The sequence below is a fragment of the Botryllus schlosseri genome, chromosome 3 (assembly GCF_051294905.1).
Source record: "Botryllus schlosseri isolate E-star chromosome 3, Bs_hap1, whole genome shotgun sequence".
Classification (NCBI taxonomy): domain Eukaryota; kingdom Metazoa; phylum Chordata; class Ascidiacea; order Stolidobranchia; family Styelidae; genus Botryllus; species Botryllus schlosseri.
In genome coordinates, this window is record NC_137238.1 from 29,773,002 (window position 1) to 29,786,749 (window position 13,748).

Consider the following 13,748-nt stretch of genomic DNA (forward strand, 5'->3'; position numbering starts at 1 on the left):
GTACACCGAGTTTGGCTTTTGTGTCGCACTGTAGGCTATACAGTTCCTCTGTAGCATTTTCACGAAAATTGAATATTAGAATAGAATTAAAATAAAGCATAGGAACATTTCAAAAATTACATTAGATCTATATTACCGCCTCTAATTAGTCTCTTTCGGCAATTAGGATTATCCAGTTGTACAAGTCCGGCGAGGAGGTGCGATTCAATCGTTCAGCGCCCACCATTATACTGAAGTAAAATGTGACATGACGCAACATCCACAATTCCCGGAATTCCAATAAAACCGATTGTGATTGCGTGGAATCGGTTGGTAAGCAATGTAACTAAACTTTATATATCGCGTGATACGCTGTCATCAATGACTTGACACTCGCGGAGAGGTATTTTGCGAGGTTTTTGCGAGATATAGCGCACAGGAAGTGTATGCGGTGTTCGCAGGATGATCGTGATGTTCTCAAACCATTTAATCCAAATAAATAACAACGCAAGTGAGTTCGCTGTCACGAAATGACATTATGTCTTTCCGATCGGGAATCTTATGCAAAGCAATTAAAGCTCGAGATAGTCAGTGTGATAAACACTCTAGCACAACAATGGCCAACTTACAACAACAAATGTTTTGCCATTCGCGGCATTAGATGCCACATTCGTACGGGAGATATTCCCAAAAGATAATAGGTGTTTGAAACCAAATAGTTGGACAGCCGCGAGACATTTTTTCCTAGACTTGCGGTATATTATATAATATATGTTCGAAAACAATTATTATCGACCTGGCGTAGCAGTATTGAGCAGGCCGCGTTGCTACGACGACGTCACGCAATCTGCGCAGAATTCTTTGTGACTGGAAATAGCGATAGGGGCTCAACTGATACCAAAAAGAGTGATAAAACCCGAAAAATGATTATATTGTCTGTCTGGTCGACTAATATTCGAAACTTCGAGTGAACGAGGTTGATCTGCACCCGTAACTTCGTGCCTTGACCGATAGAAGAGCTTCTTGGAGGTACAGAACTTCAATATACAATTGAAAAGTATATTCATATTGAAATGAACCCGAATATTTTCGGCTGACACTCGTCAGGGGTAATCGTCAGCAACTAGTCGAGAATTGGAAAGAACATTGTATATCAACAATCGTATCACAAAATATGACGTCACGATTGTTGATGTACAATGTTCTTTCCAATTCTCGACTAGTTGCTGACGATTACCCCTTACGAGTGTTAGCCGAAAATATTCAGGTTCATTTCAATATGAATATACTTTTCAATTGATCGATAGAATTGAAGCTTTCATCGCACTTTGAAATCGATCATTCAATCATCTTATTGGATCATATCAAACACCCTCAGAACATGATATATAATGAAAATATAGTATACTTCTCAGAACAATGGTACTCAAACATTCTAGACCGCGGCACATACCTGAGATTTATGTAAATCTTACGCCCCGAACCTCACACATCATAAAATTCGTTCTTAATGTTCGCATGCTAAGTTTTTCAGGTACGTATGAAATATAGACAAGATATACTGACAACCTATAGTTATTAAGTTGCATGTACAATATACATTGTACGGTCCTCTGAAACATGAATTATCACAACAAATCGCGGAATCAGTATAATTGATGTCACAATGTGCATATTTTTGATTCCCATAGCCTTCTTTTACAGACTAACTCAATCATTCTAGCCTGCGATGTCTATTCGTACGATGCCCATGCAAATTAGATCCTTCTAAAGGTACGGTGGAAAATGTAAGGTAAACCTTTCTAACTCAGATGAAATACAGGAAACTTCATTAATGCTGCCTTTTGATATTAGCTAATAGTCTATTTACACGGGGTTCTACTGGAGTTTCTGCTAGGCGGCGCTCGCGGAGTCCTGTTAAATACCAATACTTGATTATGATTGTTTCTTTTGAATGAAATACAACTTTGCTGCTGCCAACATTTGTACCACTGTGAAATTATAGATTACTAACCTACGGATAGATACGCAACACCTGACTCACGATTGAATGCGCAGCGCCTATTGCTCAGCCGTCTAAAAGCAGCAGAATTGGTAGTCCTATAGCTGGCGATCTAGCCGTCCAAACTTGATATGTCTGATCTTAATCGAAAGCTAGTGTAGCACTGATTCAGATGATACAAATTAAAATATCGTCAGGGCAATGTAACCACTTCAAAATAGCCGCCGAAGGCCGACTGTTCTGGACAATGAGAGCGCCACAGCACAATGACCGTAACAGTGGCCAATTGTGTCGAACGACTGTTCAGAACAATGCACATTTTCAGATTTTGACGACTATTTTGAGGGTGGTTTCAGTGCCCTGGCAATATTTTATTTTAATTTTCGTAATCAGTGCTACGGTAGCTTTCGATTAATACCAGACATATTAAATTTGAACGTTAGCTATAGGACTACCAATTATGCTGCTTTTAGCCGGCTCAGCAGTACGCCTCTCTGCACATTGAACCGTGAGTCACGTGTTGCGCGAGTATCCGTAGATCAGTAATCTATAGTGAAATACGCCAAAAGTATATTTTAAACTCTCAATTATGACCCCACGCAGGAAATACGTTCCAAATTTCCAAATCAATTTAAATTTTGATGTTATATTTTTCCAACTTCTTACATTTCGGAATCGAAATATAAAATTATAGAATGCTGAACGGGCCGCGAGGAAATTTGTCACGGACGGGCACGGATCCGTGGACCGGCTGTTTAGAACCACTGTCCTAGAAGCTACCTCGACTCACACAATTTACTATAAAACTAGAATCAGCCCAGCCCGTTCAGCAGATTCCGCGACCGCAGACAGCCCCTTCTCTGACCAACTACGAAACGGCCCCAGTCTCCAACAGGTAATAATCGTGAAAATCGAACGAGATGTTGAATATTGTGGCGTGATGATCACAAAATAGTGAGCCCGAAATGAAACCCGCGCCACGCCCACGATAAAAAATTCACAATTCACAACTTATCAGTGACTCGACGCACGCAGTATTCGGTGAACTTTAGTAACCTCGCTCAGTCGGCATGACTTCGGATAACCCCAACCCCGACGCGACTGTGGTTAGTTGACGATCGCGATATTCTTTTATGTTCATCTGCTCACAAATCTACAATACCACATAAAATATGAAATGAATAGACAGGAGAATGTCGCATTTTGAAGCGCGAAGTCCATTCAAGTCATACGAAAAAGTTGACTCGAGTCATCCCAACACTGGTTTTGAATTACAATGACCACTGCGGGAAGGAATATTTCGTTTTCGCACAGGTACACAAAATGAACTGTGCATCAAGGGGGTGAAAAAGAACAAAACCATTAATATAATATCAATATAGAAACGAAAACTGCACTAATTAATGATTAGCACAAATTTTGTTCAGTTGTGGGAATATTTATATTATACATAGATTCAGATAATAGAAGGAACTCAAAAGCTCATTCAAACGCTCTATTATTGTTAAAAGATATGCACTAGAATAGTGGATTGGCAAAAATACGCTTAAATATATTCATGTCCGATTAAGGGTTTAATACATTGGTGGATGCTATCATAGCAGAGTCATGTTTCTGGGATAAACTGTTATATTGCTAAATTTAGCCTACTTCCCGCGATTGGTATGTAGTAACAGTCAATGCAAAAGTCCTCATATTTATATCACTATGCTTGTTTTATCTCCTTGGTATAAAAAAACATAAGTGGAAAAATCCACAAGTAGTGGACACTGGACAGGTTATTGACTGCATATTGCTATGCTGAGAGAGTACCAAAATGAGGTCTGGACTCAAGAGGCAGCATGGGGATCGAAAAGCAGTCGATCTCATGTTGATGGTCGGTGTAGCGGTGTTCTGGCAGGGTGGAGTATTGTTATAATTTGCCGTTATGAGAGTTCGGACTTTGGAGAGAGAAAAAAAACATTATGACGACTATTATTACTCTTGTTTAAGCATACCACTGTCATGTAGGCTACTTACTGAATACTGATGCGGGGCAGGGCTTCGAAGCTGTCGAAAGTTTCCAACTGCTCCAGCTCCAGCTCCTGAGCTCTCTTCTATCATAAATTAGCTCCGGAGATCATTGGTACGACTGCTCCGACTCTAGATCCGGCTCCGAAAACTATGAAATCATAGTGTCGTGGACACAAGCAAATCTCACAGCTCAGTGAAATGGGTCTACGTCACACTTTTCATCTGGCTAATGGCAATTTGACGGTCTGACCGGCTTGCCGAGCGCGAAATTTGATAAAACGGGTATCAATCGAGAGCTACCGCGGTACTGATTGCGAAAATATACATGCTATTCTGCTGGTGGTCCTGGAACCCCCCAAAATTAGCATCGTATGTTGTATTGTTACGGAGTTTTGTATATAGTGACGCAGCAACGCCGTTTGAGCAGCTATGCAATCGATTGCTACCCGTTTTATCAAATTTAATGCTCGACAATCCAGTCAAAAGTTACCGTGAAATTGTCTTTAGCCAAATGGAAAGTGTGACATAGCCCAATTTCACTGAACCGTGAGATTTGCCTGTGTCCAATCCATGATTAAATGAATAAATGGGGCAGTCCGTATAAGTCGGTGGTAACAAACCGTCATTTTATGTCTTCTTCATCATCATCATCATTGGTTTATTAGCAATTTCATCAGTTCAATACACCACAAAAAATGCGATAAAATGAATAGACAAGAAGATTCGAAGCGTCTTGGAGTAGGCTAGTCTATGGAATCAGACACCCACCTTGGCCTAGACGACGTAAAGAGGAGGCATGCACACTAGGGTTGTTCAGATTTGAAAAATTGTCAGGAAACATCGATGCTTGTGACCCAAATGAAGGTTTAGTACATAAAAACACTTTTATGAGCAATTTTGGTCATCTTCGTCCTGATCTTCTATCCCCGAAAACCCCCCAAAGATCCACGGGGCAATTCTCCTTACTACTGGATATGCAATGTTGACCACGTCACCGGTTTATAGCTTTTGTGACGTTATCAGTTGAAAACGGCCGTGTAGAGATGATATATTGCAATAAAATAGCCATGATTTCAAAATTGTACTTGAATGCAGTCCCATAAAGGTCACATGCATAACGATTTCACTCTGCACAAACTGTCTATCATGCTCATGGGAATCATGCATTGGTTTCACCATTGACATCGGCTTGTTTTGGATCGTACATTAGAGAAGCGCCGTTGGGTTGCAATTCGTGAACACTGATATTTTCAGCTAGTTTTCAGCCATAAGATATTATTCAAAGGTATGTAATGTCAGTAATACTTTTCTCAACTTCAAATCATCTGTAAAATACCGAGTTATCTGTCGTCGCTTATATATCCGTATTATTACTAATTATAGTTAAATTGCTCAGCTCACATAAACAGTCAGTCCCGAATTTTTGAAATGCATAAGTGATCATTATTTTTCGAACCCCACAATTGGCCATCGATGTTGTGTTGGTGACGAAATTGTGGACCGTATATGACGAATACCCACAATACAGGGATTATACGGAGTAAAGCCGCAGCATATCTAGCGTAACCAGGGGTTAGCCTACACATCTGCATATGGTCAGATAAAAAGGTGGTGCAAACGAGGCAATAATTCTTAATTTTGTGGACGATTACCGCATAAGTATGTGAATTCCGGCAAAAATAATAGCATAGCATCTTGTATGAATGACTATCGGAGCTGGAGCTAATTTTCAAACAATCGGCTCCAGCTCCGGCTCCGGCTCCGCTTGAATTTTATGTACAGCTCCGGCTCGACAGAAACTTCACTGCTCCAGAACTCCAGCTCCAAAGTCCTGCTCTTCCCCACGTTCTCAAGGCGACAAAAAAGCCCAGTAAAAGACTTGATGAAGGAGCCTCGAAATATAGATTACCACCGAAAAAGAACCGTGACATCGGGAACTTTATGATTCACACCCTAGGTCGAGGGGGATGCCAGTTTAAGAGCCTGCAACTGGTCGTACGGCATCCTCCTAACTGTTTAACACATCACATTGTCTCTTATCGGATTGTATATTGTGTAATTATTGACATATGCCATTTTCTAACGTGCGTAGCGATTACTATATGCTTCGTATGCTACAATGCAAGTACGACCAGTGGAGGTTAATAGCCTTCCACGTTGGAAAATAGTATCGTTGATAAAATAACATTCAGTGCAAGAAGCGTATAATTTCGATTTCAGTGATATCTGCGATACCTGCAATATCTGAGTATATCCATAGTGACCTAGTGTGCTAGTGACCAACCTAGTTCTGTGCGGCCCGCGAGAGTCGGAAACTTTCTAAAAAATATTGATAAAATGCGTACTAAAAATCGAAATAATGCAGGGACTTGATTAAACTATTTCTTAGTAGGCCTATATTTCACCATGATCATTCTAAGACAGTGGTTCTCAAACTGGGGTGCGTGACAGCATCAGAAGTGGGGCGCGAAGCTGGCTAGGCTAAAAAACAACAATTTCATAATTTTTGCCCTGTAATTAGTCTGAATTTCACATTTAAAACTCACTCACCCCTAATCGTAACCTCCCATGCCAACCTGGTTGCGTTTTGTGATATGACGATACGGGGGAGCGAAATCTTTCAACATCATAAGGGGGGGGGCGTGTCTTAAAAAGTTTAAGAACCAGTGTTCTAAAGTTCTAAATACTTATTCTATTTTATTTCTTATGTTTAATTTCTGGCGCGACAGCCCAATCTCAAGGCCCACACAGTTTGAAAGGTTTCAACTGCTAAACATGACAGAAATCCTAAACGAGATTGACATAATTCGGATCACGAGTGGGATTTCAGATTGACTACTCCAGTTTTAAATATTTCTGTGTTGTGCTTATAAAAACCGATTCGCGCATGTCTTAGGTATAGGTTCGTCCTCTTTATGCGTAGAATTGGGGCATTTATATTTTATCTGCACATAGTAGAAGCGTGTTTGAAGCTAACATGGTTATAATTCTGTGTGCATTGTGTGTCCTGGAAGTGGAACTGAACCAAAAGTGAAATTAGTAAATCTATGAACAGATCGCTGCTCACAGATTTAAATTTCAATCCTGTTCTAAGAATCGGGACAACCGACTTTCATCTCTATAGTTTTAACAAATTGGTTATTGAGGTCGACCAGCCTATGAAATCTCGCCACTGTCTTTCTGAGGCGTGTACGATATCATCAAAACAATGTTTGTTTTGTTTTAAATAAGCACATACATTATCACCATGTCCTCACTATATAATTAAATATGAATATTGCGTTTTGGTTTATAATTCCAATTTCATATAGTGCGGCCCGGGAATGGATTCAGATGTTGAATGCGGCCCGCGATCTCAAAAGTTTGCCCACCCCTGCTCTAGGAATATTCCGTTATCCTATAATTGCGATTACAAATATACATATTTCAGTAACTGATGGTTAATTTATTTATTTTTGATTGCATGTTATCGGTGGTTCACATACTAGATGCAATGGATGTGACGCTAAATCACGCGCAGCGCGAAAAAAAATTCAAGTGGCATAAATCTGCCCCAAAATATTATCGTTTTTGTTGATTTACGTATATTATGTATATTATCAGAATCAGTGCGACTGTAGCTTTCAAGATCAACTTCATTAAATTTGAGCGCTTGGGTCGTCATCTATGGGATTAGCAATTACGTGATTCATAGCAATTCATGCTATGAAGCGACAAGAAATCTGCGAGTGTAGCATCACTCGACCATGAATCACGTGATGCGCATCTATCCATCATCATTGGTTTATTAGCGATTTTATCAGTTCAATCATAGCATAGTGTCCTATATGGTGTCGACACAAGCAAATCTCACGGTTCAATGAAATTGTATCACGTCACAGTTTCCATTTGGCTACAGGCAATTTGACGGTCATTTTTGACCGGCTCGCCGAGCATTAAATTTGGTGAAACGGGTATCAATCGAAAGCTGACTCTGCACTGATTACGAAAATATAAATTTTATTCCGCTCGCGGCCCTGGAACCCTCACAATCAGCCTCTAATTTTCCATTGTTATGGAGATTGGCATTGGGACGCAACAATGCTGTCTGGCGAAACGACAGACGCAACAATGTTGTCTGGCTGCTTTTTTCTTGAGCTACACTCTCGTTTCGCCAGACAGCATTGTTGCGTCACACTGCCAATCACACTCGACAATGAATAATTTGGGGCTGATTGTGGGAGTTCCAGGGCCATGAGTGGAATAAAATTTATATTTTCGCAAACAGTACAGCGTCAGCTTTCGATTGATACCCGATTCATCAAATTTAATGCTCGGCAAGCCGGTTAAAAATCACCGTCAAATTGCCTGTAGCCAAATGGAAACTGTGACGTGATACAATTTCATTGAACCGTGAGATTTGCTTGTGTCGACACCATATAGGACACTATGATCATAGTGTCATATATGGTGTCGACACAAGCAAATCTCACGGCTCAATGAAATTGGTTCACGTCATACTTTACATTTAATCAAAGGCAAATTGACGGGAATTTTTGACTGGCTTGTCGAGCATTAAATTTGATGAACCGGGTATCAATCGAAAGCTGACGTTGTACTGCTTGCGAAAATATAAATTTTATTCCGCTCATCATCATCATTGGTTTATTAGCAATTTTATCAGTTCAATACACCACAAAAAATGCGATACAATGAATAGACAGGAAGATGTCGAAGCGACTTGGATTTGTCAATGGAATCGGACACCCACCTTGGCCTAGGCGTAGTAAAGAGGAGGCATGCACACTGAATGAAAGTAAAGAATACAGTATAGAAAAAGAAAGCGACAAGAAATAGGGCGGCATGTCATGGGAAGCGAGATCGATAGGTCAGTCGTGGTCCGGTAATCTTGAGGATGGACTATATTTATTTAGTAGTAATTGCTTGTATTTCGACTTGAATGTGGACGTGCTCGTCGACTGTCGGATGGCCGGCGGGATACTGTTCCACACATCAGGTCCGGCATATTTGATGGAGCGATGATCTTTTCGGTCGATCATATGATATTTGGACGAGGTGGACGCGCGTGTGTTGTACTTGTGCGCTTTTGATTCAGAGGTAAAGAAGTCATTGAAATATTCGGGGCAACGACCGCAGTGAAACTGATACATAAACTTGGCGATTTCTAGTTTCCGCATATCTTCTATGTTTAGGACGCCGAATGGCCCTGGAACCCCCACAATCAGCCTCAAATTATTCATTGTTGAGGAGATTGGCGGTGTGACGCAACAATTCTGTCTGGCGAAACGAGAGAGCAGCTCAAGAGCAAGGATGCGGCTGCGCGGCGATAGTGAGATCAGCTGGCGTCGCCGCAATGGCAATGTGCAATCGCGTCGCAATAAATGCGAAGCATCATCTGCTCTTCCAGACTCTTGATAAAAAAAAACTCTGCCGCATGTAAACAGTGCTTGCCCTGCTGCATGGCCAGCCTGTCTTTGTTGTGGGATTTCTCGAAATCCATCATCCAATTATTTACAGTTTGGTGCCCATACGGAATGAAGGTTATTATTTATTCCTACAGCAATCAGCAAATTCGCAACATCTGCGTCTGTTACCGTTGCTGTAGACCCGACTGACAGCCGGGAAGATACTTTCTGTGCCTCATCCTCGTCATTATTCGCCGGTAATTCCTGTATTATTTCCGGACTCAGCCAATCGACCTCATGATCCGACACTGACATATTTAATGTTTATAGCTGCATAGACGGAAAGATCTATAAGTTGCAGAAGAATGCGCGAAGGTTCATAAGGCCCTAATGCATTCTGTGCACCAAGTACTATCCTTACAGGTCAACGACAGGCTCGTAACGTGTGCGACTGTAGAAAGTATCGACACCCGCCATCAACAGCGCGACCTGCCTCTGGTGACCGACACAACCATGCAGCGGGCCAATACAACATTTAATTTAATGTATACAGCTATACGCAACAATACTGAACAATGCTGTCTGACTCTTTTTCTCTTGAGCTACTCTCTCGTTTCGCCAGACAGCATTGTTACGTCCCAATGCCAATCTCCATAACAATGAAAAATTCGAGGCTGATTGTGGGAGTTCCAGGGCCACGAGAGGAATAAAATTTATATTTTCGTAATCAGTGCAGAGTCAGCTTTCGATTGATACCCGTTTTACCAAATGTAATGCTCGGTAAGCCGGTCAAAAATGACTGTCAAATTGCCTGTAGCCAAATGGAAATTGTGACGTGATACAATTTCACTGAGGCGTGAGATTTGCCTGTGTCGACACCATATAGGACACTATGGTTATCTATACTTGGAGACTTCCGCTATTGTGTGATTTGTTTCGTTTGTTTACTATGAAATTGAAATGTACCCGAATATTTTCGGCTGAAACTCGTCAGGGGTAGTCCAGTCGTCAGCAACTGGTATAGAGAATTGGAAAGAATCAACAATCGTATTACAGAAGATGGAGTAACCGTCTACTACTTTGTTTATTCAAGTTCACGACAATACCGGGGCCGCCGAAGAGTGTATCGTACCTCGAAACTTCTAGAATTTATCTTGTGACATACATGAAATCATTCAAAAGAATTAGTAAATTAAAGTTGCATAACAGGATGACCGTGCGTTGACGTTATATATAATAGCCTATGTAGTGTAGTGTAGGACGTAAGAAGGTAGGGACGAGTTGTAGGGTGTGGGGTGTGCTATGGCATCTTGTGTAGTGAACTACATAACGCGACGCGTTAGGTAAAAAAGAGGGAGGAAGGCCAAATAGAGAGGTTACTTTTTAGGCTCCACCAGTGTCGATGAATGGTCATTAGGTACAAGGTAAAGTGAAAGAAATACGCCATTCACTCTTTCCACCGGCAAACTGAAAATAGCCTATCACTATCCAGCTGCATTGCATAGCATTAAAACTTGAATGTCTCTTCCTCTACTTGAGTAACAATGTAACATTAATGACTGGTGACAAAATCAGTCAGCGGGGTGTGATTCTTCCTGTGAGTCTACACAGAGGGTGAATATTATTTTCCTTATTCTGCTATGGGTCACTTACTCCGTGTTCCAAAGGTTACAATATCTTTTTGGAATGAGGCCGAAGTTGTCATCTAAATCTATGGCGACACAATCGGCTTGTGGCGTCAATAACGTATGTCCTTTAAGGTCGGTTTTTCTTAGATCTAGTGCCCTGACCTTGAACGCCTTGTTTATTTGAGGTGTATAGCCGCCAGCTATAGAAGATTAGCCTATCTACTCGTGGGCCTGCACTTTGTGAAATGGACTATTTTTCCCAACCTTTTTGGTGACCAATGTGCGTCGGTTGTAAGGCCTATAATCTATAGCGCCGTAACCCTTACCAAGGGCTAACCTACCACTGACCCAAACGTTAACCATTGGCCAGTAAAAATGTCAAGTAGCAAGTAGAAAAAGCGCCAAAAGGCAAAATATGAGGTTTGATTAGCTTCTAAAGTTGGTAAAAATAATTCCCAAGTGCTGGTTTGGGCCCTTCTCTCTTTGCTACAGATAAGGGTACATTCCTAATTAGAGGTGACCTGCATTTGATTTCTTCAAAATAGATTTTGTTGTGTTTATCATACGTTACAGTTATACTGTACCATATGTGAAATTAGCAAAGTGAAGATCTAAAAGATACTAATGTTGATAAACTAGTAGCGCCAAGGCTATATGTTTGATTGAAGTTTTCTTTGTGAAATGTATTGCTTGCAAGTGTAACGACGTGAGGTGCAATCTGGTTGTGTTGCGTTGTATACACTTTTGTGATAACATGATTTTGCTTTCTTTCGTCAGAATTGTAAAACGTGTATAAATCTTGTAAAATTGTACATAAATTTCATCACAATTATATTATAATATGTCCTTCCACCCCAGAAAAGATTCATCCGACAGAAGTAGCTTGAGGAGCGCGCATACATTTCCCCAACTTCGTGGTAGTCCAGGTGGGTTCATTTCACACGTTTTCTTATCCCAAGATCGTACTAATAATTGTGTAAGAGACAATCGCCTGCTTGACGATTCCATGTTTGATGTATTCATTTTTAAATGACGCAAACTATAATGTGATGATGGCCTGAAGTTATGCAGAGAAGAAAAATTGCGGGGTAGCCACGTATACGTTAAACTGTTGTCTCATTTTAAACAGGTGAAAGATCTGTTGTATATAAATGCTAATTGTGTACCAGAGCGGGTTGCTCCCATCATATGAAAGTATCCAAAATCTCATCAAAATAATAAACATGATGTTGTTTAGTTGAAAGCAGTCCAAAGAAAAGGAAATACAAATCTAGCGAGAGATTGTCTCGCTCTCGCGGAGAATTTCGAAATTACAAAGGTGTGCGGAAGAAGAGTAAAGATGAATGGTGGGTCGACAAAAAGCGGTGTTTTCTAAAAAAAAATGTTGGCTTGCCATTTTAATGTTGTGCATGCGTAGGCTTACCATATTTTGGAAATCAAAAAAGAGGACACTTTTTCAGAAATTTTCAACTTGCAAAACCGGAGTGAAATTCTAGAAAATGGGTTAATTTTTCCCACTATGTGATCGGAAAAAAAAAAAAGGTCAGCATCTCGCTCAGAGCTAATATCACCGGTTTTCACCCGTCGGAGCTTCAATTCTGTGCTAATATACGGCATATCACTCGCAATTTGCTCTAAATCTGCTCTAATCCCTAAAAAAGAGGACAAAATCTCAAAAAAGAGGACAAAAGGGCGTCCTCCGAGGACACTTTCAAAAAAGTCAAAAAAGAGGACAAATCCTCTTAAAAGAGGACGTATGGTAAGCCTATGCATGCGTGCACTGAACAGTTGAACACAGTTGATATATCTGACTTAAACAAGTTTCAAAACTAGGATATGTAAACTTTCAACACTAATAATCTTGCTTTAACAACATGCAAAATTCACAAATTCATCAGTACGAATTTATTCGCGTACCGAAGGAGAGAGTCTCTCGCGTAGCACTTGCTCAACATGATTGATCACTTGGTCATCTCTCAGTTGAGTGACCTGAAATTAGAGGAGCCAGATGACGATGAAAAAATATACATGTAAGACTGAACCGGGTCACCAATATTTTCAGTGGATCAGGAATGTATTCTGATTTCTTCTTGTCTGACTAGTCAGATGAATTAGGGTCATAGAATGAACCTCCTTGCAGAGATAACTTGTATTTTCAGGTCCGGTCAACAGCGACACGATATTGTATCCGACGGAAAACCGAGTAATCACGGTAGAAGAGAGGGCACCTCCCAAGAAAGTAGCACTAGTCGCTCCAATTCCAGAGGCCGTCAGAACTCCCTGTCAAATCAAGGTCAGTAATGAGCACATACTGTATTCAATTTAGTGAAATGGTGATTTCATTAGTAGTTAAAAGTACTTAAACCTGTCTTGCTAGGCATAAAAATACTTGAGATTAGTGGTTCTCAAACTTTATTAGTGATAGTGAAATGTTTCGTGCACCCCTTATCGTCATATTACAAAATGCCTTTATTACGGTAGTGATAGTGAAAAGTTTCGTGCACCCCTTATCGTCATATCACAAAATGCAACCTGAATGCTGGCAATCCAAACGGATAGTTTGATGGTATTAATGCTTATAACTATTGATGAGAGAATTCTCAAATATATATGAAACTCGGACTATACACAAATCATTAATTATGATCTGTAGGTAAATTACGCCGAGCGCGATAAAATTTTTCAGTTGACCACAGCTCCCTCCCCCCCCCCCCCCTACAG

The 13,748-nt window shown here is 40.6% G+C and overlaps 1 protein-coding gene across 4 annotated transcripts in view; it reads left to right on the forward strand.

The window, feature by feature from the left end:
- LOC145435023 (baculoviral IAP repeat-containing protein 2-like) overlaps positions 1-13,748 on the forward strand; it is a 406,058-nt gene that overhangs the window by 329,767 nt on the left and 62,543 nt on the right. Inside the window, exons 2-4 of one of the 4 annotated variants that reach the window (XM_080312290.1) lie at positions 11,805-11,953; positions 12,265-12,373; positions 13,187-13,320. The exons of the other annotated variants lie outside the window; for them this stretch is intronic. Of the exons in view, the coding sequence (XP_080168416.1) occupies positions 11,869-11,953; positions 12,265-12,373; positions 13,187-13,320 (328 nt within the window). The 5' untranslated portion in view covers positions 11,805-11,868. The remainder of the gene's footprint in view (positions 1-11,804; positions 11,954-12,264; positions 12,374-13,186; positions 13,321-13,748) is intronic. 4 annotated transcript variants of the gene reach the window in all.